The sequence below is a fragment of the Equus przewalskii genome, chromosome 6, assembly GCF_037783145.1.
Source record: "Equus przewalskii isolate Varuska chromosome 6, EquPr2, whole genome shotgun sequence".
In the NCBI taxonomy this organism is placed as follows: Eukaryota; Metazoa; Chordata; class Mammalia; order Perissodactyla; family Equidae; genus Equus; species Equus przewalskii.
In genome coordinates, this window is record NC_091836.1 from 35,682,428 (window position 1) to 35,705,071 (window position 22,644).

At 49.2% G+C, this 22,644-nt stretch overlaps 3 protein-coding genes across 23 annotated transcripts in view; 2 read left to right on the top strand and 1 right to left on the bottom strand.

Moving 5' to 3' along the window:
- Window positions 1-5,974, top strand: part of FAM118B (family with sequence similarity 118 member B) — a 42,198-nt gene extending 36,224 nt beyond the window's left edge. For 4 of the 8 annotated variants that reach the window (XM_008517098.2, XM_070625176.1, XM_070625177.1 and 1 more), the window contains 4 exons: window positions 803-931; window positions 2,488-2,773; window positions 5,114-5,173; window positions 5,450-5,974. In XM_008517098.2, coding sequence (XP_008515320.1) covers window positions 803-931; window positions 2,488-2,773; window positions 5,114-5,173; window positions 5,450-5,463 — 489 coding nt within the window. In that variant the 3' untranslated portion in view covers window positions 5,464-5,974. The remainder of the gene's footprint in view (window positions 1-802; window positions 932-2,487; window positions 2,774-5,113; window positions 5,174-5,449) is intronic. The other 4 variants (XM_008517102.2, XM_070625178.1, XM_070625181.1 and 1 more) reach the window with 1 other exon arrangement.
- Window positions 5,975-6,270: 296 nt separating this feature from the next.
- On the bottom strand, window positions 6,271-12,350 carry SRPRA (SRP receptor subunit alpha). Its single transcript, XM_008517097.2, has 14 exons — window positions 12,053-12,350; window positions 11,350-11,433; window positions 10,891-11,054; window positions 10,550-10,713; window positions 10,150-10,306; window positions 9,860-10,013; window positions 9,554-9,645; window positions 9,330-9,448; window positions 9,107-9,193; window positions 8,603-8,775; window positions 8,292-8,505; window positions 7,715-7,878; window positions 7,529-7,627; window positions 6,271-7,372 (listed from the first exon to the last, which is right to left on the bottom strand). The coding sequence occupies exons 1-14, from the start codon at window positions 12,167-12,169 to the stop codon at window positions 7,244-7,246; spliced, it is 1,917 nt and encodes a 638-aa protein (XP_008515319.1). The 5' UTR covers window positions 12,170-12,350; the 3' UTR covers window positions 6,271-7,243.
- A 2-nt stretch (window positions 12,351-12,352) lies between these two features.
- FOXRED1 (FAD dependent oxidoreductase domain containing 1) lies at window positions 12,353-20,156 on the top strand. Of its 14 annotated transcripts, none has more exons than XM_008517095.2 (12): window positions 12,353-12,657; window positions 14,607-14,827; window positions 15,558-15,668; window positions 15,922-16,040; window positions 17,367-17,461; window positions 17,731-17,832; window positions 18,203-18,279; window positions 18,445-18,605; window positions 18,738-18,867; window positions 19,083-19,187; window positions 19,416-19,674; window positions 19,813-20,156. In XM_008517095.2, the coding sequence occupies exons 1-11, from the start codon at window positions 12,369-12,371 to the stop codon at window positions 19,668-19,670; spliced, it is 1,665 nt and encodes a 554-aa protein (XP_008515317.2). In that variant the 5' UTR covers window positions 12,353-12,368; the 3' UTR covers window positions 19,671-19,674; window positions 19,813-20,156. The 14 variants fall into 14 exon arrangements, with proteins under 14 accessions (XP_008515317.2, XP_070481244.1, XP_008515316.2 ...); XM_070625143.1 differs by having other exon boundaries at window positions 12,394-12,657; window positions 17,371-17,461; XM_008517094.2 differs by having other exon boundaries at window positions 12,399-12,657; window positions 19,071-19,187.
- The last annotated feature ends 2,488 nt before the right edge of the window (window positions 20,157-22,644 follow it).

The following is a 22,644-nucleotide window of genomic DNA, read 5'->3' on the forward strand; positions in this document are numbered from 1 at the left end:
AATAAAATCTTTAAAAAAAAAAAAAAAGAAACCACCCTGAAACTTTGTGGTTTAGAACAACATTTTATTTGCCCGTGATAACATGAATTAGCAATTTGAGCTAGGCTCAGTGGCTCAGCTGGGCAGTTCTGCTGGTTTGCGGATTTTGCGGGTTACCCACACGGCTGCAATCTTCTGGTGGCCAGACCCAGGCTGGGTGGTGTAAGGTGTCCTCACTTCCATGTCTGTTGCTGCAGGTAGTCAGCTGGGCCATGCATCTCTAGCAGGCTGGCCCAGCCTTCTTCACATGGTAGCTGGGTTCCAAAAGAAGCAAAAGAGACATAAGACTCATGCCAACATTTTTCAAGCTTCTGTTTGTGTTGTATTTGCTAAGGCCCCATTGGCTAAAGCAAGCATATGGCCAAGCCTGGGGGAAGTGTGAGGAGGGAATGCACAAGGAGGATGGAGGGATACAAGGAGGCTTGGTATCTTGGGGACCATTATTGAAACAGTCATCCATAGCTCTCCTGTGTGTCACCAGTGCACAGGACCCTTATTGTTTCTGCAGGTGATGACAAATAAATTCTAATTTTTGATTGTTCCTTTCAAAGTGAAATCACCAGACTTGCTGCCATCGGTCTTGACAGTCATACCTGAAATGCAAACTGAGACCATAGCAGGTTTTGCCTTCTTGCCCTATGATATCATGAAGCTGGAGAGTTACATCAGAAGCCCAGTCTTCAAATCAGCCTCTTGCCCCTTGGGACCCTGCAGCAAGCGCTCAGCCCTGCCAACCTGGTTGAGCTATATTTATGTTGTACAGGTCCTAGAGTGGGCTCAGGAGAAGCGGAAGCTGAGTGTGTTACACATCCATGGGGTCTACACCAACCCTAGTGGCATCGTCCTTCATCCAGCTGGGTATCAGAATGTGCTCAGGAACACTGAAGTTATGGTGAGTGGTGCTGGTCTTGCTGATCTTGGGGAAGCCTTCCTAGGAAACCTCTAAATACACCGTTAGTCATCAGCGGATAACATTTTCTTTTCATTGATTAAAAGTTGGGAGGTCAGGGGCCAGCCCGGTGGCGTAGCAGTTAAGTTCACACATTCCACTTCAGCGGCCCAGGGTTCACCGGTTCAGATCCTGTGTGCAGACATGGCACCGCTTGGCAAGCCATGCTCTGGTAGGCATCCCACATATGGAGGAAGATGGGCACAGATGTTAGCTCAAGGCCTGTCTTCCTCAGCAAAAAGAGGAGGATTGGCAGCAGGTGTTAGCTCGGGGCTAATCTTCCTCAAAAAAAAAAAATTGGGGAGGTCAAACATTCTTTCCTGTGCTTCTTAGCTTATGGGTGTGCATGCCATCTTAGGAAATGTAGAACATCTCTTCAGGTATTAAGCAGTAGGGTTTTCCTTTGTACTTGATTGACAGCCACCAGGTGGCACTCTGTCATTGGCATCATCTTTACATACAAAGAATACACTATTACCATCGTTCATCATTTGGTTTATTACAGTATTAATAACCCTTTCTGTGCCAAAAATAATTTAAGCCGCTTTTTTTGACCAATCACTACTACAACCTAAATTCTAAAAAGATTTTGTCTGAATGATGATAGGCTTATATTGAATTACCACACTTATTCACACTTATTGCTCAATAGAAAAGATTGGAAAAAATGCAGCTAGGGTGATAAAATGGAGGTTTTCCTCTTTGTGAAAAAGCTTATTGATCTTTTGGAATGCACGTTTTAGACTTGCTCATACTACATGTTCAAACCAGAAACACTCCTTGGCCAGGGATCTATGGGGATAATTCCCTGGCCTCCAACTCTGAGAACAGTGTATATTGGCTGTTTTCAGGACTGGGTCACTTAGAAAAGTAGTATCTTTATAGGATGTGGCAAAAGAAAGACCAAGAAAAGGTAATGTTTTCTAAAGCATAAGGGACTTTTTTTCACCTGTTCTTTCCTCGACATCTGTTATGACTGCATCCATCATTGACATTGAGGGCTCCCTTAAGGAAAATCACTTCTAATGTTTTATATTTGTGTATATATAAAATGTTTGTATACACACGCAAACACATGCACACACACGCATATTGATGTTCTAAGTGTCAGACTTTGAGTAATCTGGTGATGAAATTATCTTCTCTGATGATCCATAGTTCAGTTTGTAAGGCAAATATGATCCAGAAAATGGAGAGAATAAGATATAATGAAGACTACTCATTGCCTTATGGCTTCTCAGCACATAGGTCTAACTACATGGCCAGTAGACCGGTGCCAACCCAGTGAAACTGAATAGAGAGCCTGTAGGAGAATGCCAGGTAAAGATAAAATTTTAGACCAATCATCAAGTTATAGTAATAAACAATAAGAACATCAGACTCCTTCCTGGGACGTATTGGTAAATTGGTCATCGAAGTCTATAAAATGTAGCAGTTATGACTGTTGACTTTTTTGTTTCTTCACGGTGTCATTAATATGTTGTTTCTTTTTCTACAAGAGAGAGATTCAGAAACTCTATGAAAACAAGTCATTTCTTTTCCTGGGTTGTGGCTGGACTGTGGATGACACCACTTTCCAAGCCCTTTTTCTGGAGGCAGTCAAGCATAAATCTGACTTAGAACATTTCATGCTGGTTCGGAGAGGAGATGTGGATGAGTTCAAGAAGCTTCGAGAAAACATGCTGGACAAAGGGATTAAGGTTATCTCCTATGGAAATGAATATGCTGATCTTCCAGAATATTTCAAGCGACTGACATGTGAGATCTCCACGAGGGGTAGATCAGGTAAGATGCATTTTGAGACGAGAGGGATCAGAGAGCAACAGCTCTTCAGCCCTTAGGTAAATGATAGGTAAAATCATTATTAAGATAAGGAATATAACCCTAACTAGACTTTGAAAGGAGATCATAGTCTTTAGGTTAGAATAAAATGTCATTTGGATAGTAGGAAATGACTTGGACAGACTCCAGCAGTTCAGTGTACAAGTAGGAAGAATGAAAAATTATTCAGGGGCCGGCCCCGTGGCCGAGTGGTTAAGTTCACACACTCCGCTGCAGCAGCCCAGGGTTTCGCTGGTTCAGATCCTGGGCGCAGACATGGCACCACTCATCAGGCCACGTTGAAGTGGCGTCCTACATGCCACAACTGAAAGGACCCACAACTAAAATATACAACTATGTACTGGGGGGATTTGGGGAGAGAAAGCAGAAAGAAAAAAAAAAACAGATTGGCAATAGTTGTTAGCTCAGGTGCCAATCTTTAAAAAAAGAAAAAAGAAGATTGGCAACAGTTGTTAGCTCAGGTGCCAAACTTTAAAAAAAATAAAACTTTAAAAAATGTTGTGAAGTTATTGATAAAGCTTTTTTTTTAAAAAAAAAAATCCAGCCTCACTTTTTTTTTTGGAGGAAGATTAGCTCTGAGCTAACTACTGCCAATCCTCCTCTTTTTGCTGAGGAAGACTGGCCCTGAGCTAACATCCATGCCCATCTTCCTCTACTTTTATATCTACTTTTATATGTGGGATGCCTACCACAGCATGGCTTGCCAAGTGGTGCCATGTCCGTATACGAGATCCTAACCGGCAAACCCCAGGCTCCCGAGAAGCAGAATGTGCGAACTTAACTGCTGCGCCACTGGGCCTGCCCTCAGCCTCACTTTTGCATAGTGAAAATTACTTGGGTTCAGAAGAACCTGTAGAATCTAGTACATTTATTTCAGAGAAATTAAATAATAGGGAAAAGAAAAATAATTTTTTTTTAAAGATTTTATTTTTTCTTTTTCTCCCCAAAGCTCCCTGGTACATAGCTGTGTATTTTTAGTTGTGGGTGCTTCTAGTTGTGGCATGTGGGACGCCACCTCAGCATGGCTTGACAGGCGGTGCCATGTCCACGCCCAGGATCCGAACCGGTGAAACCCTGGGCTGCTGAAGCAGAGCACATGAACTTAACCACTCAGCCATGGGGCCGGCCCCCCAAAATAATTCTTTTGTGATCTATTACCATAATACAAGCAGTTATTTTGATGTGTTTCCAATGAACAATTTTCCGTATGTGTTTTTTCAGTTGTAAGCAAAGTATACATAGTGTGCTGGTACTTTTTTTTAATTCAGTGGTACATCGTACATTCTCCCACACAGCTACAGTCTTCATTACCACTATTTTTAATGACTGTTATGATCCAGTGTGGAGTTATAGGTTACCTAATTATTCCCTTGTTAGGCAGTTTCTAATTTTTTTCTAGTTTTTTCTATTGTAAGTACTGTTGCAATGAATGGTATCTTCATCCCTACAGTTTTTCCTTTTGCTAGTCATCTCCTTCGGATAGGTTTTCAGTGTAATTATTGGGTCAAAGGGCATGAACATTTTAGTGGTTGATAAATATTGCTAAAGTGCTTTCCAGGAGGGGAATACCAGTTTGTATTTTCAGGTGCTGTCTTTTGTTTATACTCTAATTGGCCATATTTCTGATGACTATTCTTTTCTTCCATGTGGTCAGTTTTAAACTTTTCCCCACACTGTATCTATGACAGTGCTGTCCAACAGAATTTCCTGCAGGGATAGAAATATTCTGTAATCTTCACTGTCCAGCATCATAACCACAAGCCACATGTGGCTATTGAGTACTTGCAACGTGGTTAGTGTGCCTAAGGAATACAGTTTTTAATTTAAAACTGAAGAGCCACATGTGGCTAATGGCACCGTGCAGCACCAGCGCAGAAGTGTGTTACACTTTGGGGTATCTGCTACTTTTCACTCTTGGTTGAATTTCCTCACTTGCATGCTGCTCCCCATCCCTGGTTGGACTGAATTTTTTACCTAAATTTGGCCTTCTAGACTAATTTAGGGACAGCAGACAGTTTGGCCACGTAAACTGTTTTGTTTACAAGCAATGTTAGTGCACTCTGGGGCCTTGCTGCTTCCCATTACTTAATAGAACCATCGAGGATGACTCCAGGTCAGCCTCCCCACCTCCTTACCTTCTCCTCTGTCATGTGTTCACTCCTGAATGCCACACTTGTTAGTCAGACTGTGTGCTTTCATCTCCCTTTAGTTGGTTGATTTTCTTTCTATTAATAGTTTTAGCTTTTCAATCTAATATCTGATACTGATGTACATTCTGTTCAGCAGGGATGGTGAGAGAAGGTCAGCTAAATGGCTCCTCTGCAGCACACGGTGAAATAAGAGGTATACTGTTCCCCATTCTACTATTTGTTGGTTTGTCAGCAGAAAATGTTTTCCTAGGACTTAATTAAGACCTTGGAGAATAATGACTTGCCTCTCCTACCTGTTAAGGATTCTGTATTTTCCTATCAAGTCTATTATAAGATTCTTAGTGTGCCTTATGGCTTGTCTTCTGCAGGGTTGACTGCAGATATTTGACTTCAATATCTTCAGCTGTAGATGTATAAACCTGTTTTGTGAGACTTCATTTTATTCTCTTCCTTTTCCTTCTCTCCACAGACTGTAGTACATGAGAGCACTACACAAATCTCCACCACTAGATCAAGCTCTGAGGCCCTACCGTGGACAGTGTTTAAGAAGTAAACTTACAAGGACCCAACACAGCTCCTAGGAAGTACCAAAACCAGAGGCTGACGGCTGGGGGTGGTGTGGGGAGAAACATTCCAACTTAATCCTTTGTGCCAGCTGGTTCTTGATCTTCTGTGGCCTGCTCCAGTTCAAGAATACCCACGTGACAATGGGACCCAAGGGCAGCCCCCACCCCACCCCCAGCTGGACATGCTTGTGTCCACGCAGCAGACCATGCGACACCTCCACTGACGGGGCTGCTGCTCCGCATGAAGGACTTGGATCTGCACGCCATGCAGGCACCGTGGCCCTGGTTGCAGTTTTGTACTCTCTATGTGGTTTTTCAATTAAGCTTAATGGCTTTTTTAAAACATGACTTGAAGCTCTAGTTTTCTAGATCTTTTACAGTGTACAGTATTTTACATAATTGAGCTGTATTAAAAGCTTGTTCATTTACTTCCCTGGGCCCTGGCTCTACTTCTAGTCACCTTAGAAAACCCCTCATCTGCCCCTAACCAGGCGGATTTTTCTAACCCAATTTAAACTTTAAAAGTTCTGTTCTTTTGGAGTGGGGTGATCTCATTCTCAGGACAGCCGTTAATTTCTCCCAAATTCCTCAGAGCATTATCACTTCCTGCTTTGTCTCTCTTACCATAAACCCTAGCACTATAGCTAGTGTCGTTAGTGCCACAGTGTTAGTGGGATTTTAGTTTTGAATCCTACATAAAATAACTCCAAGACTGAAAAGGCAATTTATTTATGAAATTTATTTTCTTATATAAATTATGTATTTCTCTGGGCAGACAGCCTTCACCTTATTGCACTAATAGCACATCTGTAATACCAAGCTACAGGACAAGTCTGAACAAGAGGTTTGTACTCTCCAACGTAGCACTTGTCTACCAGGCACTGTAGAGAGGAGGAGGAAAAGCCAGGATCTGCTCAGGAGGGGAGAACAGGGTGGGGGAGGGGGCAACGCGTATACCCTTCTGACAGTTGGTTTTCTCCCTGGAAGGGAACATGCAAAGCTTACATCTGGATTCTGGGCGTGGGCAAGTTGGAAGGCTGAGAAGCCCAATGGCAACACTGCAGCCCAGCTCCCTTTATATCTGAGAGAAGCGAGGACTCATTTGTAACAAATCATTCTGGCCTAGCTGATGCTTTGGGAAACGAGGATGGGGTTATTATCAGAATTAGCAGCAATTAAGAACAGGCTGTACACTGCCAGTGTGGTGGGTGTCATCCTGGCCCCAGGGACCTGAAAGCTATATATCCTAGGGAGAGGTGCCACTCAAGACCCAGAGCTGGCTCTGGAAGTCTCTTGATGTAATGAAGCTGGGACTTTAATCTGCTCATTATGCTCAGAGGTCCCTATGACCACACTAATTAATTAGCAAAGCTCTGGTGTTGGATCTTCCAACCATTGGTCAAAGCTGTAATGAGACCGAGTCTGTAGGCAGAGTGAAGGGGAATGCCTGAGTAGGAAGGGGAGGACCATGGGGGAGGGGCAGTGGGCAGTGACTGTAACATGATTAGGCCCTCCGTGCAGATGGAGGCTGGGCTGAACAGGGAGTGGGGTTAGGAGGAGCTGCAAGCCCCTGGAGCTCCTCTCACTCTGCCTTTGTACTATGCTGAAGACAAGATGCTCATACTCTAAAGCACGTCCTTGATACGGGAATAGGGGCTTGGGGGGAAGCGATGATTTGGTATTGGGCAAGAGCCACATTAAGCCTTCATGAGGGCAGCCACCACAGCCTTGGCGTTGAGACTGCGTAGGTCACAGTAGGTCTGGCCAGTGCCCACAAAGACGATGGGTTTGCTTGTGATGTAGGTCATAGAAATAGCAGCTCCCACCTGAAGTGGAGAAAGGAGATACCAGTTGACTCACTTCTTTTCACTTCCTCAGTAACAAGTAGCTCTGGAGCCAACATAGCCTTGTGGCCTCAGCTCCCTTGTGAAGGATGGCCATTCCCCTTCCCAGTCTCACTTTGTCCTGTCATCCATATTTACCTTGTCATCAATGGTATCAAATTTGGTAAGGACAATGCCATCAATGAGCCGAGGTGTTTGAGCCATAGAATGGTCAGCCAAGGCTCTGTTAAACTTGACCTGGAAAGGAGAAACGTGAAATAAGTATGAGAAGCACCTAACTGGCCAAAGTGGAGGTTGGAAAGGGAACCAGGCCCTAGCCCTCACCAGCTGGTCCACGGCCTCGTTGCCTACTAAGGCCTCCCCAACAAACAGCACCAAGTCGGGTGTGTTGACAGTAATGAGCTTGGCCAGGGCAGTCATCAGAGGGGCATTGTCTTGCATGCGGCCAGCTGTGTCCACCAGCACCACATCGAAGCCTTGGTTACGTGCTAGAGAGATAAAAAGTGGTCAACTCAGAACTCCTGGACTGTCACTCATGGTCATTTCCAGCTTCCTCTCAAGAAGTCCTAGCCTGACTATATTGAAAGCCTGTCTGTTTACTTTCTTGGGCTCTGGATCTGGCTACAAGGTAGCATGAGAAAAAATCTATGCTTGGCCATCAAGTATATTCAGGGAAAGGATGGCAATAAGATAAAGATGACCAAATAAGTGGTTTCTTCACTTGGGATATGTTAGCATTGCCTGCAACACCACCTAGTGCCCAAAAGCAGAGCATGGCAAGTCACTAATCCTGACATGAGCACTAAGTCGGTGGTAGAGTAACCCTGATTTCTCTGCAAATCCCAAGAAACCCAAGGAGGAAAGGGGCCCAGACAACTCCCACGCTTTCTGTGAACTGTACCAAAGGCAATGGCTTCCATGGCAATGCCGGCAGCATCCTTGCCATAGCCCTTTTCAAACAAGTACACCATGGTGCGGCCACCGTGATTCTCGGGGGGGTGCAGGGCACTCAAACGCCGGGCGTGTGTGCGCAGCTGTTCCACAGCCCCAGCACGAAATGTGTCGCAGGCAGCAATGAGGACACTGAAGCCATTCTCCAGTAGCCAGAAGGAAATCTGCAAAAGAGGCAAATAAAACTGTCACCTAGAGCCAGTGCTAAGACATGGAGAGTGAAGAAATGATGTCAGAGACAGGCTGGGGAACTGCACTTACCTTGGCGAGATTAGTTGACTTCCCCACTCCGTTAACACCACAGAAGGTGACGACGTAAGGGCGCTGATGACGCTGGGCATCCATGATATCCCGGAGCATGTCTACACGACGCTGTGGCTGCAGAATCTGCACCAGGGACTCTTGGAGGGCTTGCTTTACTGTGGAAGTCACCGCTGAAATGGGGAGGAGAAACCCATTCATGAAACCCAAAGAATGTACTCCAGGAATGCCCACCACCTTTCTGACCTAAGGAAGCTAGGATCAGGATGATATTAGGATCTCGCCCCAGGAATCCACATCACATCTGGTACTGTCCTAAGCACTTGACAAGTATTAACTCAGTTAATCCTACCCATAACTCTTCAAGTCTAAGTTATGTCATAGAGGTTTAGAGATTAAGGAACTTGCCAAGAGTCAAGCACCTAGTCAGAATGGAGGTCAATGCACTTAGCCTCCCCGTATGCATAATGCCCCAAGCGCTTTCTGGTTTCAGGGGATACTTACTGCTGAAAGTCCCCATGACCTTCCCTTCCAACTTGTTGGCCACAGATTCACAGAGCTGGACTGCAATGTCTGCTGCCACATTCTTAGCTGAGGAGAGAGGGGGACAGGTGTCTGAGTGCCATGTCAACAGTGAACCACCCTTACAGTACAGCTGAGAAACTAGGTTCTACTCTCCACCATTCCTACCCCATAAACACGAGTCCAGCTGTTCCTCAGAACTTACCAATGAGATGATCGCGCATCTTGTCCAGCACAGATTCCATGTCTTCACGACTCAAGCTCTTGGAACCCACAAGGCCCTTCAGCATCCCAAACATGCCACCCAGAGTCCCCTTGGTAGCACTGCAGGCACAGGAGATTACAGATACACATAAAGCCAGCAGGCAGGAGTCAAGTCTCATCCATTCTGGAGCCACACATATCACCCACCACCTGAAATCCCCCTACCTAGGTTTGGTGGAGTTCTGAGTGGCCCCTTCATCATCTGAGCTGCTGCAGTCCAGATCCTGAAGCTGCCCCCCAGGCCCAGTCCCTCGGATCTGGAGGGTGTGGGGAAAGGAAAGAAATGGGATCAGGAACACTAACAGCTCAGAGAGGGGAAAACCCAGGAGTTACCCTTTCTACATTGCTCTCTTTGATTTGGGAAGCTCCAAATGTAATTTACCCCCTGGGTCAAAGAAATCAAAGGTACTGCGCCCACCCCCCAGTCTCCCCTTTCTCCCCAGTTTCTTCTTAAACCCTGTTGCCTCTTACCAAGCTGATGTCCTCAGGTGGGGCAACTTCTGGGGCTCCATTGGTGGTGGGTGTGCTATAATCCAAGACCTCCTTGTTAGCAGAGCCACCCAGTGCCCACACCCGGGGCGCTTTTTTGCCCTTGTCCTTTGGAGCATCTGACTTCCCGGGCTTGCTGCAAAGGGTTACAGCACAAAGGTTATGGTGGAGAAGCAGGAGAGGAAACATCAACCCAAGGGCCAGAGACAAGCACTCCCTTGCCCCCAACATGGCTAGTTCACAGTATTTATGACGAAAGTTAAAATGCTCACCTCTTCTCCATACCTTTCCCGTGCTTCTGAATGAACTCCTCTCTCTTCCTGCGTATCAGCTCCTCTTTGGAAAGTTCTACCCCATTCTCAGGCCCCACTGAGAGACCTGACTTTTCTGCAGGGACGGCTTTGCCAGTAGCCAAAGGGCCATCAGAGCCTGTTAGGACAAAAAGGACCAAATTCCAACATAACAGACAATGGGAAAAAGTCTTCCAAATCCTTAAGAGGAAACCAGGAGCAAACATCTTGGGGATCACAGGGACTGGGGATGACAGTGTGGGTGATTGGCATTTGAACAAGGGAGGTAAGCAATGACAAAGGGGAGCACAGGGAGTCTCACTCCTAAGTGCTACATTAATAACTTCTCATTCCCCAATATGTCCAAGGAGCTCAAACTCACCTTCCTTCTTGGCCCCCTTGTTTTTTTTGCTGTTCTTTGTTTTTTCCTTGGGCTTTTCACCCCGTGTCTCAATCATGGACCTCACAGGTTTCTTCGCCTTTTCAGAATCTTCAAATTTCTTCATAGTTGTGGGAGCACGGATCTTACTGCTCTCCTCTGCTTCACTAAAAAGAAAGGTCAAAGCCAGAGAAAGTACCGTCACACCCAGAGGACAATTAGAACTGGGCAGCAAATTTAGGAGTGTCTTTCAATACACAATTTACTACCCCTGAACTGCCCTCAGGAAGGAAGGGAGCTCATCAAGTTATGGACATTGATTTTGGAGAGCAGAGTCCTCTCACCGAAGGAGCCGCAGGAAGTCATTCTGGAAATCAAAAGTGCCATTCAATAGACTTAAAGCACTTTGCTGTTGGATCTCCGTGCGGTACTTGTCCCGAAACAGCCGGTGCACATCATCTATCAATTTATCTACGTACGTCAGTGTTAGGATCTTCTGAAAACCAACCTGTTTAGGGAAAGAAACCAAGCCAAGACATCTGCTTACAGGCCTGCCCAGAACAGAGGGAAGCCAACTCAGCCCAGGCCTCCAGAGATTGGCTGAGCCACCTGGCAGGTGTCCCTGACCTGAGGGGCAGCCAAGCTCTCTGACTGGGCCCAGGAGCTTCTTCCCTTCCCCCTCCACCCTCCCTGTCTTCTCAGTTACTTCATCACAGACACTGGGTGCAATTAATCAGGGTTCTCTTAATAATCAGGACTCTTTGAGAATGGAATCATTGTCCCCCTGAAATACTCCCACTTACCACAAACACCAGCTCAAATTGGTTGTCCAGTTTATACTTGAGTGTGAGCGCCTCATGGGTAAAGGAGTTGTTACCTCCCCTTTCCTGGAAAAAGAGTATGTCTCAGAGTTCAGACTATCTCCAGAGAACCCAGACTTGGGACCCTCCAGGATTACCTTTGGGAAAGAACCAGACATTCCCCCAAAGTCAAACCTGTCCCCAGTACAAGAGGATGCTGGAGCATTGCTCTCTAGCATTCCACCAGGGAGAAAAGGAGATACCAAGTTGGTGGGGAGGGGAAAAGAGGTGAGAGGGAAGGCAAGACGTGGGAGCCAGAAGGGAAGCAGACCCTCATATAAACAATCAGATCTACTAGCAGCTGTACACTATTTACAGTTTTTAAACGGTGTTTTTCACCCATTATCTCACCCAGACTTCCAAACAACAGACATGAAGCTGCTAGGAGTGAATGGAGGGAACGATGGGAAGTCTTAAGAGGCGCCGGAATCCGGCTAGAGTCCCAGAAAGCGGAGGGGGAGGGGGCGTCGCCGCAAAGTTGCGGGATGGTCTGATCCGGGCGGGAGAAAGGGGTGGAGTCAGGGTTACAAGTGAGCGGCCAGTCTAAGGGGGCGACCAGGGTGGGAGGGAGGCGCGGGATCAGTCGAGGGGGACTAGGGATCGGGTCAGAGGGACGAGCCCGGAGTTCTGACCGCGGGGGCGGTACCTGCAGCAACACGGAACGAATCAACGCGTTAACGGGCCCGGTGCATGAGTCGCTCACGCCCTGGAAGCACCAGAGCACAAGCCCGCCCTTGGAGAAAATGGTGAAGAAGTCGAGCATGGCAGCAGCGGGAAAGGAGCCGGGGCTGGCGCCGGGAACTCAGGCCGCGATCGCCGCCGCTTCCTGCTGCGCCAAGCGCGGGACACGTCACACCAGCAGCCCCGGAAACCAGCTCAGCCGCACTTCCGCTCAGAGCCGCCGGGTTCCCTCCCCCACTCCCCCAAGGGCGCGCAGGACTGACGTAACGCCTGGCTCGCCAATGGCGGCTGGGGGCGGGCATGGGCGGGGCTCTTGGGGAAGTCACGGGGAGACTGCCGCCTATGGCGCGGAGGGGCGGGGGCTGGAGGCGCCGCTGGCCAATGGGCGCGCTCGTCTAAACAACTCGCGGCGCGGAGCTGTGACGGCGGAGGGGACCGTATGTGGCATAGAATGCTGTCCTCGCAGGGGTGGCCCTCAGAGGGCCATGCTTCGAAGGGCGCTGCGGCTCGGCTTGGGCCGGGGCCTCTTGGGCCGGGGGCTAGGCACATGGAGAGGAGACTCTACTCTGGGTAAAGTTGAGGGCAGCGGAGGGTGTCGTGGTTCTGGGATGCCCCCAGTCTCCAGCTACAGGATTCAGGATCCCGGCCCACGCTGGGAAGACAGTGGGTCGGCTAGGAGAAGGGGGTAAGCTTGCCTGTAGAGCATGAGCAGTTGTATGGGTCCCAAGGTTGCCCTTCTCAGGTGACAAATGCCGGGTTGTTCTTTGCGTCAGCTTACCACGAGAATAATAGAGCCAAGCTTATTCATTGGTTGCACAGATGTCCATTAAGTCCTGCTCGTGTGCAGGATGCTGTGCATAATGCTGTGGCCATGAAGGAGGGAAGAAGAGAGAGGATTCAGTCGGTGTATGTCCTAGAGGTGCCTAACGTGTAGCTGGAGAGGGAAAGCTTCAGTAGACCAGTTCAAGACTGGATAGAACCCAACTTGGAGAATGCCCAGCACTGCTAGTCCCCGAAGCTAGTGCAATTGTAGAAGTACATAGAGCAGGTGGGAACTGAGATCAGCCTTGAAGGATAATGTTTACTGGCTCAAGGAAGGTGTGTGTTCCACGTTCTGGAGAACTGAGCAAAGGTTAAAAGAAGAGTTTTGTTCTTCTGCAATGAACTAGCAAAAGCTAGCTAGATAGTTTGAGGAGGAGTATGAAACGTAGTGTGGACAGGTAAGGTAACCTCAGATCAAGGAAAGCTCCAAATACCACTGAGAAGAGTTTGAACATTGTATTGGAGACAGTGAGAAGACTTGGAGATTTGTGAGATAGGTGTGAAAGACAAAAAGATTCACTTATTCATGACACTTATTGAGCACTTAGGATGTACCAGGTATTGTGCTAGGCTTCAGTGGTGAAGAAGGTAAACATAATGCAGTTATCAAGCAATCACAAACTCCAAGTTGCAAATGTGTTGCATATTGCAAAAGAGGGGTTCACAGAGCTATAAGATAAAGTGACAGGAAAACTTGACATAGTCTAGCGGGTCAGGTAAGGCTTCCCTGAAAAAATGATAACCAAGCTGAGAGCTAAAGGAAGCAAGGAATTTACTAGGCAAAGATGGACACAGAGTTCCAAAGCAGAGAGAACACCTGTGTAAATTCCCTGTGTTGGGAGGAAATAAGGCGCCATCAAGGAACCAAAAGGGCAGGAGAGGGGGGTGGGGAGGACAGGGTGAACAGGAGCCAGATCACCTAGTGCCTCATGGGCCACGTTGCAGACTTTGGACTTTTATCCTTAGAGTAATCAAAAGCAATTGGAGGGTTTTAAGCAAGAAAGTATGTGATTACATTATTGTTTAGAAGAGGTCATTCCAGCTATGATGTAGAAAAGAAATTGGGGTGGGGGGAATTAGTGGGAACAGTTAGGAGGCCTTTGCATTAGTCTCGGTGAGATTATGGTGGTTTGATCTAGGGTGGTGGTGGCAGAGAAGGAAAAAAGGGAGAAATTGAGATATTTAGGAGGCAAAGCCATCAGAACTCGATAATAGATAAGACACCAGTGTAGGTTTGCTGGTCGTGATGGATATCCAGGATAAGGTGCCACTCAGAGGTACCATGTTTGAGAAGGTGTGCAGCTTAGGGTATGCCGGGACCTCTTCAGGAGCCTGGGGCATCCAAGTGGAGATGACAGTGCAGTTGAATATATGAGCCTGGGCCTCGGGAGAGAGAGCTCTGCGCAAGAGATAAATATGTGTAAGTCACCTAGCCTAGGGAGAGAGTATAGAGTGTTAATTTTAGGAAGTTGAATCTTGCAGTGCTGGGCATGAGGTATGAAAAAGAAGAGAGATTAATGGCATACAGACCGTGTAGCAAAGTTGTGGAACACTGCTGGTTGTGAGTTAACCTTATGAGAAGGATGACACTAGGGACTGCCAAATCAGTGTCAATTTAGCCCACCTTTTCTTGTGCCCATCCTCTGACCCCCCTACCACCTGGAAATGAAATGTATGGCCCTCTTTGACCATCACAGACTGGGATGGAAAGGTGTCCGACATTAAGAAGAAGATCCAGTCAGTCCTTCCTGGAGGGGCCTGGAATCCGTTGTATGACACCAGCCACCTACCCCCCGAACACTCGGATGTGGTGATTGTAGGGGGTGGGGTGCTCGGCCTGTCCGTGGCCTATTGGCTGAAGAGGTTGGAGAAGCGACGAGGTGCCATTCAGGTGCTGGTGGTGGAACGGGACTACACGGTGAGGTCTGGGGTAGGGCAGAGTCATGAGTGGGGCACGGACTCATATCTTATTGAGGGGTCTAGGGTCAAGGGAAGGGGAGGAAAGGAAAGACCTCAATCTATGGAGGTCCAAAGGGTAGGGACTGTACTTTGGGCCTTGTTGAGAAATAGTCTCAGGTTCTTCCTCCCTCAATCTAGGGACCTTTGGCAATAAGGTTTTTGCTTTTGAAAGCAAATTTCACAATGTTGGATTTTTTTGAGATCTCACAGTTCTAGCCAGGAGAACCTGCATTCAAGCTATAATTAACAGAGCTATCTCAACCCCCTTTAGGTCCCATTACCTCTAAGGTTTTTGTACTTTAGTTGTCCTATTTATCACAGCCAGCTAGCCACAACTCTTGCTGCTTTGGTCATATCCTTCTATTTTCCAGTTAGTAGATCAAATGTTAATCTCCTGCCTATGCACTCCCAGGCCATGAGCATTTGGTATATCACAGCCCAGCCCTTTTTAGGTGACTAACCCTCTCTGATCTGCAAATCTGCTAGTAAGGATTTTAATAACTCTTGTCCTCTTTGGGCTGCTGGTTGACTTGCATATGGGTTTATCCACCTCAAGTCCTCTTAGATTATGAGCTTGCAAGTTGCACTCTCCTTTAACTTAAGCTGTATGACTCACAGCCTCCATTACAGTATTCTGCTCACATGGGACAGGGTACTGGTCTCCCTCAACTTCTCTTGTCTTTCCACAGTATTCCCAGGCCTCCACCGGGCTTTCTGTGGGTGGGATTCGTCAGCAGTTCTCGTTGCCTGAGAACATCCAGCTCTCCCTCTTTTCAGTCGACTTTCTACGGAATATCAATGTATGTGCAGTGAGATTTGGGGGTGGGGGTGGTGACCCCTCCTTTAGCCCAGAGAGAGGAACAGCCCAGCTGGCTGGGGGGAACAGGGAACAGGAGCAGTTCGGAATGAGGAGTCAGAACCCCTGGTTTTCTTCCCCGTGGTGGGGCTTCTTTCTGGGTTGGGGCACTGAGCCCAGGAGCTGTTGGTGAGGAAGCCAGGAAAGCTCTCCCTCCTTTCAGTCAGCTGCTTTGAGGAGCTTTTCTTTGCACACAGGAGTACCTGGCTGTAGTCGATGACCCTCCCCTGGACCTCCAGTTCAACCCCTCAGGTTATCTTTTGCTGGCTTCAGAGAAGGGTGCTGCGATCATGGAGAACAATGTGAAAGTGCAGAGGTGGGTGCCCGGCACGTCCTCTGAGCTGCTTCTCACCACGTGCGCACAGTCAGCTCCGGCACCAAGTCAGGAATGGGGGGGATGGAGTTGAGAAGACACGTCCGTCCTCTCTAGGAGCCCAGTCTCGGGAGAGACAGACACGCAGGCCTCCGGTACCGCGTAATGTAGACAATGCGCTGCTGCAGTGCTTCCTAAATTTACCGATCGTAAGAACCCACAGGCCATCCCAGACCTAATAACCCAGAATCTCTAGGGAGGGGCCCAGGAATCTGCAAACCTTTTATGTAAGGGCTGGAAAGTAAGCATCGGGGCCGGCCCGATGGTGCAGCAGTTAAGTGCACACATTCCACTTTGGCGGCCTCAGGTTCGCCGGTTCGGTCCCGGGTGCAAACATGGCACCGCTTGGCAAGCCATGCTGTGGTAGGCATCCCACGTATAAAGTAGAGGAAGATGGGCACAGATGTTAGCTCAGGGCCAGTCTTCTTCAGCAAAAAGGAGGGGGATTGGCAGCAGATGTTAGTTCAGGGCTCATCTTCCTCAAAAAAAAAGAAAGAAAGAAAGTAAGCATCTCAGGCTTTGCAGGCCATACACTCTGTTGCAGTCGCTCAACTTTGTGGTTGGAGGACAAAAGCAGCCATAGACAGAAATATAAATGAAGGAGTGGAGCTCGTGTACAAAAGCAGGCAGCAGGCTGGGTTTGGCAGCCCTGCCCTAAGTGATTCTCATGATCAGCCAATAGTGGGCATCTTTAACACTCTACGAGTCTCACTAGTGACACCAAGTAATGTCCTAAATGCATTACAAATATCAACTCATTTAATCCTCAGAATATCCCTGTTGTACACGTGGGGAAATGGAGGCACGGCACGCTAGTGAGAGGTGGTGCTGGGGGATTCGCAGTCTGGCTCATGAGTGTATTCTTTTAGCACCTATGTTGCTGCCTTTGGAGGACAGAGCTCCAGAGGAGATAGTTGTGCTGGTGAACAGGATTGTACTAGAATGTGGACAGGAAGGCCATTCCAGGCAGGAGTGGAGGGAACAAAGTGACTGTGCTATTGTGAAAGGACGTGAAATGGGGATGACAAGGAGTATAATGGCCACAGGGAAACTAGGTTTAGGAAAGGAGAGAAGGGTCAGATGCTGAAGAGCCTTGACTAGGAGGCTTGGTCTTCACCCAGTCAGCAAGGAGGGAAAATTGGGAGTTGGGGACAGAGAAGTGACACGAATGAGGTGAATCCCCACTTGTGCAGCTGGGGTCCGTACTTCTCCCTCTCTGCACACTCACCTGCTCTAACACATGTATATATACCCACACATTTCTCTCAGGCAGGAAGGAGCCAAAGTTTGTCTGATGTCTCCGGAGCAGCTTCGGAACAAGTTCCCCTGGATAAACACAGAGGGAGTGGCTTTGGCATCTTATGGTGAGGCTTGCTTGCAGAGGGGCTCAGGGGTTGAGGGGTGCCTCAGTACCCCATCGCCAAGTCAAGGAGTAGTGCTTCCTTCCTGGCCAGCAGGGCCTCCTCTGAGCCAGGCTAGCTGTCTGTTCTTCTACAGGATTTGACTCTGGTGCAGTTGGTCACCATGACTTTCCCCAGCTTGCAAGCCCTAAAGAAGAATTGGGGGAGCAGGAAATACAATAGGAGAGGAAAGTCCCAGTCCCTCTTCATGAGTCCTCTTTTTCTCAACTCAGGGTTGGAGGACGAAGGTTGGTTTGACCCTTGGTGTCTGCTCCAGGGTCTCCGGCGAAAGGTGCAGTCCATGGGGGTCCTTTTCTGCCATGGAGAGGTGACACGTGAGTCTGAGGCCCATGCCCACTGCTTGTTTCCTCTGCCAGCCAGGGTGCAGGCCTAGACTGAGTCTTCCCTTCACTCACAGGTTAAGCAAGAGCTGGTGGGAGAAGGGGGTTCTCCCCTGATGGCCGGTCCCAGGCATCCTCACTCTAGCTCCTGACTAGGCTTCTGTGTGACTCATGATCTGCCCAAATATTTCAGCGCTCTCCTGGCCTGAGTGCGGCCAAGTTCATCCCGGTTACTCTCTATTTGCTTCAGTGTCTGTGGGAAAGCTCCCGGCCTTCCAGCTTTCTTCCTTATGAAACTAGTGGGATCCCCATCTCCTTCCTCTTCAAGGCCTCAAGGGCCCATTTTGTTTTCTTTTTCCTACAGGTTTCATCTCTTCATCTAACCGCATGGAGACTGCAAGTGGGGAAGAGGTGACTTTGAAAAGGATCCATGAAGTTCATGTAAGTTCCTAGCCTACCTAGACATCTTCCTTACCAAAGTGGAGGGACGAGAAAGGGAATGACTGTCATTTCTGTGGGTAAACTAAGGCTCAGGGAGAATGTACCTCTCATGGTGCCCAGTGTGTGAGCCAGACCCTCCCCCACCCCCCACTCTGGTGCCTGCAGGTGAAGATGGACCGCAGCCTGGAGTACCAGCCTGTGGAGTGTGCCATAGTGATCAACGCAGCAGGGGCCTGGTCTGGGCAAATTGCAGAGCTGGCTGGTATCGGGAAGGGGCCGCCTGGCACCCTGCAGGGCACCAAGCTACCTGTGGAGCCGAGGAAAAGGTGACTTCCCCCAGGGCAGCTGAGGTTGGTGAGAGAAGGAAAGGAACACAAAAGTTTGTTAAGTGTGTGTGCAGGGGAGAGGGGTGTGGGTGGGTTGCTATCTCCCCCTTCCTAACCTGCTGGTTATGGCAGGTATGTGTACTTATGGCACTGCCCCCAGGGACCAGGCCTGGAGACGCCATTCGTTATAGACAGCAGCGGAGCCTATTTCCGCCGAGAAGGATTAGGCAACAACTACCTGGGCAGCTGCAGCCCCACTGAGGTAAGCTGAGTGGGGGCTGGGAAGGAGATAGACCACTTGTCATTACAGTCAGGCTGTTTTGGAGGGCCCAGTGCTGTTACTGATGTTACTGTTTGAATTGGGATCTCTTCTCCCCATTCCCTATCTGCTGAGGAGATTGATTAAAGCTGTCAGTGAGGTCTGGGTCTGCCGTTGTGTCCCAGGCAATATAAACCTGTCCCCAGCTCTCACCCCAGGAGGAGGAACCAGACCCAGGGAACCTGGAAGTGGACCATGGCTTCTTCCAGGACAAGGTGTGGCCCCATCTGGCCCAGAGGGTACCAGCTTTTGAGACTCTGAAGGTAACTAGCAGACAGATGACACTGCAGCACAACGGTCCCCTTGGAAAGGCTGTCCACTGCCTCACTCCCTCCACCCCACAACTGCTAATGACTCTGTTGGTCTAAGGACCCATCCCATCAACCCCCTCAGCAGTGGTAGAGGGGACCGTGTGCTGCCCCCTGGCCAGGAGTGAGGGTGGAGTGATTTGGCAGCCTTCCTGAGAACCCCAGTGTCTTGTGCACCCGCAGGTTCGGAGTGCTTGGGCTGGCTATTACGACTACAACACCTTTGACCAGAATGGCGTGGTGGGCCCCCACCCACTAGTCGTCAACATGTACTTTGCTACGGGCTTCAGTGGCCATGGGCTCCAGCAGGCCCCTGCCGTGGGACGAGCTGTGGCAGAGATGGTGCTGGAGGGCAGCTTCCAAACCATTGACCTGAACCCCTTCCTCTTCAGTCGCTTTTACTTGGGAGAGAAGGTCCAGGAGCACAATATCATCTGAGCCCGTAAGCTCTTCACTGCGCCCCACTGCCCCATCTGTCACCCTTGGCTCTAATTCTGGCCTCCCATGTTCACATCCTCACTGCTGGATTCCCCCCAGCACCATGCTAAGGTCTCCTCCACCCTCCTCTGCTCTCATCCAGGTCAACCTGCCCCCATGTGGCTGGGCATGCAGGCAGACTGCAGACTCTGAGGTTCTGCGCCGGAGGCCCAGGCTAAAAAGAATGATGGCATGGGATCCTAGGACTGATCCCTGACCCAGGCTGCTGCCACCCACCAAGGTAGTCCAGCTGGACAGAACACCTCAGAGCTCCTGAGGACCATGGTCCAAGACTGGCTCCTTCCTAGTGCTGACCCAGAAAGATGGCCTCTGCCCCTCTTGGCAAACCCCAACAGAACCAGGCAGGGAGCACTCTGGGGCAGCTTGGCCCAGATTTACTGACATGTCTACCTTGTTTATCAATCAATAAATGTGATTAACTCCTTCCTTCCAGTCTTCTGTCCCTTCCTCTTGTCACCTCACAACAGTTGCTTTAGGGCACCCACTAGCCTTTGATCCCAGGTTGGGAGGAGCACAGCCTCTTCCTCCCAGGAGTGTTCTTAAATCCTAGGCATCAGGTATCTTGTGTGCAAGCTAGTGCCGCCTTGTCCCAAGTTCCTGCAGGGCTTTGGTTGTAGAGGGAAGGGATGTGTGCGTTCATCTATTCAATGTTTATTCAGCTCCAACTCTTGGTCAGGCCCAGGGCTACATGTTAGAGATATACCAGCAGGCAAAGCAGAGTATATGTCCTCCCTGGAGTGTTCTTATCTGCCCAGCCCCGCGCCCCTGGATGAGACATAGTGCGGTCCCTGCAGTGCAGGGGACAAGCACAGGACATGGACACCTCATCCTGGCTGGGCATTTCTCCATGAAGCTTCCCAGGGAAGTTGACCTCTGAGCTGAACCCAAAGGATGAGGTTTGACAAAGTGAATGCAGGGCGGTGTAGGGAGGAGAGCAAAAGGGGGGTGATTCCAGGCTGAGAGGAAGCCCAGGACCAAGAATTAGCAAGACCCAAAGGACTGCAAGTGATTTGTCCTCGTTAGATCACGGAGTGAGAGACAAGGGGAGTGAGAGGTACAGTGGGCCAGGGGCGAGGAGCCATGCTGTGGAGCTTGGAGTTTATTCTGTGAGCAGGGGACCGCTGAAGAGTTTTCAGCAGGGAAGCTCCATGATCAGATTTTCCTTTTAGAAAAATCACCCTGACTGCCTTGTGGAGAACAGATTCTGATGTCAAAGCAGGAGGCCAGATGGGAGGCTGTCCCTAAAGTCCACATGGCAGAGTCAACGGAGCCTGCACTGTCATGGCAAGAAGCACGTGGATCTAGGAAGCAAGAGTAGCAACAAGAGATGGGGTCAAGTAAGACTCCCAGGTTTCTGGCTTGGACAACTGGACGAGTGTCATGCCTTTTGTAGAGAGGAGGAACACAGGGAGGAACAGTGTGAGAAACAAAATAAGGGGGCCTGTAGGACAATGGGGAAAGATGTCTGATAGGGGCTGAATTAATTGTTGTGGCACTCAGGACGATCTGGGTGTAGGTAGAGATGTGGACATCATGGAAGAGGATGGCATCACCTGGGGAGGGTAGAATAGTGGGGGACCAGGGCAGGGAACTGAGGGAACCCCACCGACAGTTACGGGATGAACCAGAGAAGACAATGCTGAAGAGGTGGCCAGAGAGGCAGGAGAAAAGCCAGGAGAGGAAGGTGCGCAGGAGCCTAGGGCAAATGGTCAGTGGTATAAATGCACACACGGGCCGGGATCCAGGACCAAGTAGGTCAGTGGGGACCTCAGGGAGAGTGTTCCAGGAAGAGATTACCTCAGTGGGGTTTGAGGTGTGGACAGTTGTTCAAAGGGAGAAGTGAGTGCGAGTAGAGACAGCCAGTAAAATGCCCAATGCCCTTCAAAAGTGGCCTTTGGGGAGCAGAATGAAACATAAAAGATGGAGGCGGGCCTCTGATTATCAGCTGGGTGAGGGGGAGGGCAGAGAGGGCAGATGTGCTGCCCCCCCAGAGCTGACATTAGAAGCCTGTGGGGGTGGGGGGAGCCAGGACTAATTAGGTGAGCAGAAGAGGAAGAGCCACCGGAATGCAGAATGGTGCTGAAAGACAGGAAGGAACTTGCAAGGGGCAGGGAGGTAGGGCCGGTCAGGCAGACCTAGCGTTGAGTTACCCCTGTAGGGTGGGCCCAGAATTTGCTCACCCTTCCTTCAGTACAGGCCCCTATCTGTGGGTCAGAGAGAAGGGCCCCACCTGGCTCCTCACCCGGAAGCGATTTCCTTCAGATAACTGATGCTCTACTTGTTAAGAAGGCATTAATGAAGCCTCTGCACTCCCACAAAGCTTTGTTCAAACCCATAGGCGAGCACTTAGCCTTGCATCCACATCTTCCCCATTAAACTGTGAGAGAAGGGTCAGGCCTCTACCATTGCCCCAACACCGAGCCATCACGGCGCTTGTGCACTACCTGGCTCTCAGTCAGCCTTCACCTGAGTGCCTCTGCCCCTCCAGGGAACTTCGGGAAATTGTCAGTCTAATGAGGGGGCTGAGCATCTCACACAAGCTCCAGATACCTTCGGGATTTCCAGGAAGGAGGCAGGAAGGGCAGGGTTAAAAAAGGGTTTTCTGCATAAGCTGTGAAAACAACCCTCGCCAGAAGCAAGCTGTTTTGAAGAGCAGAGTTGAGGAAAGGGGGGCCCTCTGGGTGGAAGGGACAGCAGAGCAGGGCTTAGAGCAGGGAGGCAGAGATGTATCTGATAAAGAGTAAAGAAACCCTCCCCAACACCTGGGCACTGGGCTAGGTGTCTGACAGACTTTATCCCATCTACTCCTTACCACAACGCTATGAACCAGATGCCATAATTTTGATGAGGAAACTGAACCTAGACAGGTCATCCACTTCGCCAAGGTCACACAGCTCGTAAGTGATGAGCCCTG

Bases quoted from the DNA above. Each gene is read 5' to 3' on its own strand.
- FOXRED1 (XM_008517095.2), top strand. From the start codon at position 12,369: ATGGCGGCTGGGGGCGGGCATGGGCGGGGCTCTTGGGGAAGTCACGGG. The intron at 16,041-17,366 runs GTGGGTGCCCGG...CATTTCTCTCAG, and splicing joins AACAATGTGAAAGTGCAGAG to GCAGGAAGGAGCCAAAGTTT. The intron at 17,833-18,202 runs GTGAGTCTGAGG...TTTTTCCTACAG, and splicing joins CTGCCATGGAGAGGTGACAC to GTTTCATCTCTTCATCTAAC.
- SRPRA (XM_008517097.2), bottom strand. From the start codon at position 12,169: ATGCTCGACTTCTTCACCATTTTCTCCAAGGGCGGGCTTGTGCTCTGG. The intron at 10,714-10,890 runs GTGAGAGGACTC...CTTTCTTTTTAG, and splicing joins GACTTCCTGCGGCTCCTTCG to TGAAGCAGAGGAGAGCAGTA. The intron at 9,449-9,553 runs GTAGGGGGATTT...CTGTGCCTGCAG, and splicing joins CAGAACTCCACCAAACCTAG to TGCTACCAAGGGGACTCTGG.